At 33.1% G+C, this 4759-nt stretch overlaps 1 protein-coding gene across 1 annotated transcript; it reads right to left on the reverse strand.

Annotated features, from left to right (window-relative positions):
• Positions 1–690: 690 nt before the first annotated feature.
• On the reverse strand, positions 691–4358 carry LOC120273141. The gene is made up of 4 exons (XM_039279785.1): positions 2110–4358; positions 1712–2026; positions 1533–1632; positions 691–1462 (listed from the first exon to the last, which is right to left on the reverse strand). Exons 1-4 carry the CDS (start codon positions 4356–4358, stop codon positions 743–745), a joined length of 3384 nt encoding a protein of 1127 aa, XP_039135719.1. The 3' UTR covers positions 691–742.
• Between the last annotated feature and the right edge of the window lie 401 nt (positions 4359–4759).

A 4759-nucleotide genomic window follows, 5' to 3' on the forward strand; every position in this document is an offset into this window, starting at 1 on the left:
TCCTCAAAATAAAAATCTTTTGTAGCTTGTGAAATTGTTTTCCATATGTAGCCATTAGTGTCCACCTTTTGCTTGAACACCTTTGTTATCACACGTGAACATTTGCTAGAGGGTTCTAACCTGTTATAATTATAAACATGTAAATGTGTTCATATATTATAACATATAATCATATTATAAAAAAAAAATACTTACAATCCATTCACAACCACGATGCGAAGTCTACCTCCATTAGCTATTGCATCAAATGGATCATTACTAGCTTGGGATATAGTAGGAGTTGAAATTGTATGATTTGGGTCATTGTTTGCAATATCACATGATGCATTTGTGGGATTAGGGGCCTCAGTTGCTATATCATTAAGTTGAATGGCATTTACAGGATTTGTTAAGTTCTCTTCATTTGTAGGATTAGTGTACATCCCGCAAGACCTTTCTCCTCGATATGGCCCAATCCTTCCTTTACCTCTAGGCATGTCTACAAAAATGACTAAATTGACATAATAACAATAAACAAATTCAAATAAAGCATTGCAAATACATAATAATATCATAAAGAAAAATTTAGAAAATCCTACATAAAGTTAAAAGCAATATACTCTGTAAATTAAAACATAACATAGAAAATGCTACATAAGGTTTAAACCAAATTATACTCAATAGATAAAATAAAACTTGACTTGAAAAATGCTACGTGAAGTTAAAAGCAAAGTATATTTAGTGCATTAGAACTAAAATAACACTATTCACTATCAACAGACATGTCATCATCTTCAGCATCTTCATCATCTTCCATTTCTGTTTCTTGTAAATTAGGTTCAGCGGCATCTTCTAAGTTAACATCATCATGTCCATCATCTACATCAACAAAAGCACCATTTGAATCATTTAAAGGTATTATTGCATCATCAATCATATCAATCGAATGTACTTCTACTTCATCATCTTGGAATGGAAAATTAGTTATAGGGATCTCAATAACTGATCTTGATTTAATTCTACACACAACCCACCAATCAACTTTGTCACGCTTCATACTTGGATAAGGTGCATAATAGACTTGAAGTGCTTGTTCCGCCAAAATGAAAGGTTCATATTTGTTAAACCTTCTTTTATGGTTGATATCAACAAGATTGTAGTCCTTATGAACTTTCTTCCCAACATTTGGAGTTGGATCAAACCAATCGCACTTGAAGAGGACAACCTTTTTAATTAGAAGTGCTGGATACTCTAATTCGATAATTTCCTTTAAAATACCATAATAATCACTTGATAGCTCACTATAATTAGAACCTTTGATGCAAACTCCACTGTTGATGGTTGATTTTCCCACACTATAATCGCTTGTATGGAATTTAAACCCATTAACAAAATATATAGGATAATTGATCACATTTCTTAAAGGCCCCAAAGCAACATCCTTGATGATTTGACTAGTGACATTATTGTTTGGATCATGTACCTATTAAATAAATATAAAATTAATATCCTGAAAACATAAAAAAATAATAAAAGAATTATAAGTTACTTACATAATATCTAAACCAATTGGCAAATTCAGTCTCGAGCTTCATATCAACTTGCTCATCAATCATATTTGGCACATTTACCTTTAATTCTTCCACAAATATCCTTCAAATTAAGAATCTTAATTAATAAGAATGAGTGTAATAGAATTATATGTTTATTAAATTACTGCTAAGAAGCTTACTTGACGTAATGTTGAATCTCATCACAATTTAATAAGACATAAGTTACTGCAGCATTATACTCTTCATCAGTCAACCATCTTGATTTCTGTCGTCCATAAGATCGACCGGGATAAGTAAATATAGAAAGATTTCCTTCACATGTTTCCATCTCACCTCCGTCATCATTACGAGGTACTTTTCTTAATTTTGTGTTAATGTGAGGCTCAAAGTAATGAGAACAAAAGGTAGATACTTCTTGAACCAAGTATGCATTGCAAATTGAACCTTCAACCCTTGCTTTATTGGTTACTTTTAACTTCAATTGCCGCAAGAACCTAGCACATGGTTAAAAATGTTTATTAGTTCAAAAATTAACATTTTCATAAATAAAAATGATAAATTATTAACTTTCACATACCTTTCAAAAGTATACATCCAACGATATTGAACAGGTCCCCCAACTCTTGCTTCATAAGGTAAGTGAATAGGAAGATGCTCCATAGAATCAAAAAAGCTAGGAGGAAATATTCGTTCTAGTTTGCACAAAATCATAGGAATATTTTCTTGGAGTCTAATCATATCTTCTTCTTTAATCACAGTGCATGTAAGGTCTTTAAAGAACAAGCTCAACTCAGTTAATGCTTTCCACACAGACATTGGCAATAATTCACGAAAAGCAATTGGAATTAACTGTTGCATAAACACATGGCAATCATGACTTTTCATCCCAAACAACTTATATTTGTGCATGTCCACACACCTTACCATATTTGAAACATACCCATCTGGAAACTTGAGTTTTGTCACCCAATCACACACAACCTTTTTTTCTTGTGTGCTCAAACTATAACAAGCTTTGGGATATTTACCCGTTGAATCATTTTTCTCCAACTCCTTATGCTTGCAATAAATTTTTATATCCTCTCTTGATTTTGCATTATCCTTTGTTTTTCCTTCAACATCCATCACTGTATCAAACACATTCTCAAAAACATTTTTCTCGATGTGCATGACATCAAGATTATGACGGACCAGATTAGTACTCCAATATGGCAAATCCCAAAAGATACTGCGTTTGTTCCAACCACATGACTTACAAATAGGAGCATTCCATTGTTCAACACCAAGATCTGTTACTTTCTTCAATTTTAAATCCTCAATTTGCTTTAAAACTTGTTTTCCAGTCAACATAAGAGGAGATGGAGAATCTTCAATTCTATTCTTCATGAAATCATTTTTATTTCTTATAAAGGTATGATGTTCTGGTAGAAATTGATGATGACAATCAAACCAAGAAACTTTTCCACCATTCAAAAGGCTAAATGCTTTTGATTTATCCATACAATATGGACAAGCTTTTTTGCCTGCTGTACTCCACCCAGACAACATTGCATATGCTGGAAAGTCACTAATGGTCCACATAAGTGCAGCTCTCATTAGAAAATTATGTCTCTTAGAAACATCATATGTGAGAACACCAACTTCCCAAAGATCTTTTAATTCTGCTAGCAAAGGTTGCAAGTACACATCTAACTTCTGTTTCGGATTTCTTGGGCCAAGTACAATAATAGTCAAAAACATGTAAGCCTCTTTCATGCACATCCATGGTGGCAAATTATATGGTGTCACAATAATAGGCCAACAAGAATATTGCTTCCCTGATTGTCCAAATGGTTGAAATCCATCCGTACATAATCTCAGTCTTACATTTCGAGCCTCTAATGCAAAAGATGGATTTGTTCGATCAGATGGATGGCACATAACACCATCTTTTTTATTGTGTTCATCATGCCACCTCATATACTTAGCTGTCACTTCTGAAGCATACAATCTTTGTAGTCTGGGTGTAAGAGGAAAATAGTACATCTTTTGATATGGTATATCAATTTTTCCTCTTGGAGATGCTCTTTGTCTATTTTTATATCGAGGATGATCACAAAACTTGCAACTTCTTCTAATAATATCATTATTCCAGTATATCATGCATCCATTGATACAACAGTGGATCTTCTCACAAGGAAGACCTAACTCTGCAGCAAACTTCTTTGTTTCATAAAAACTACCAACCAATTTATTATCCGTTGGTAATGCTTCATTCATTAATTGCAATATTGCATCATAACACTTCTCAGACATATGAAACTCAGATTTGATATTCAACAATCTTGTCATAGCTGACAACTGTGAGTGCTTAGAACAACCTGCCCACAATGGCTCATCGGCTGCTTGAAGCATGGCATATAATCTTTGAGTTTTTGGATCTGGTGTTTCCTCCTCATTTTCACCATAATTTGGGTCAAAATTAGAACCAATGGCACCCATGACCATGTTGTGATATAGATTTGATCCTTCTACTTCTCCTGTAAAAGATGAATTGCATTGTGTTTGCATAGGATTTGATATATCTAAAGGTTCCCCATGGCAAACCCATTGATAGTAATCCTTGACAAATCCATCTCTAGTAAGGTGCAACTTGACTTCATCAGTTAAAAGATACCTTCGGTTTTGACATTTACAACAGGGACACCTTATTTTATCACAATCCATAAATGCTGGTTGATGACAAGCATATTCAACAAATGTCTCAACTCCAACCAAAAATTCAGGATTAATGTATCTACGCCCATCTACAAGTCTATTATACATCCACTCCCGATCAGTTCTCATTTTATGTCTTCTACAAATAGGATAAAAATCAACATAACATTAGTCAATTCCCTCCTAATAATGAAAACCAGTCCTTATGTCAATCATCTAAAGATAGATGCCAAAAATACATGAACATAGCATTAATTAATACCACTTTGATTATCAATTGGGTCCATGTATAAATTTTGTACAACTGAATGCGCTAGGGTGGCAATTATTGATTCCTATCAAAATATTACCCTTTATTTTTTATGATTATTTGAAAATTAATTAAATCTTATTGGCTGGTAGAGTATTCTTAGGACAAATCAAAATGTATAGGTCCTTTAGCTTATCTCAATCTTGTATAATCTGTTGCCCCTAAATAGACATGACTAGATGAATAAATAAGCCCATCTAAATAACATAAAAATAATAAT

The sequence above is a fragment of the Dioscorea cayenensis genome, chromosome 12, assembly GCF_009730915.1.
Source record: "Dioscorea cayenensis subsp. rotundata cultivar TDr96_F1 chromosome 12, TDr96_F1_v2_PseudoChromosome.rev07_lg8_w22 25.fasta, whole genome shotgun sequence".
NCBI classification, from domain to species: domain Eukaryota; kingdom Viridiplantae; phylum Streptophyta; class Magnoliopsida; order Dioscoreales; family Dioscoreaceae; genus Dioscorea; species Dioscorea cayenensis.

Bases quoted from the DNA above. Each gene is read 5' to 3' on its own strand.
- LOC120273141 (XM_039279785.1), bottom strand. From the start codon at position 4,358: ATGAGAACTGATCGGGAGTGGATGTATAATAGACTTGTAGATGGGCGT. The intron at 1,633-1,711 runs GTAAGCTTCTTA...CTTAATTTGAAG, and splicing joins GAGATTCAACATTACGTCAA to GATATTTGTGGAAGAATTAA. The intron at 1,463-1,532 runs GTAAGTAACTTA...TTTATTTAATAG, and splicing joins CCAATTGGTTTAGATATTAT to GTACATGATCCAAACAATAA.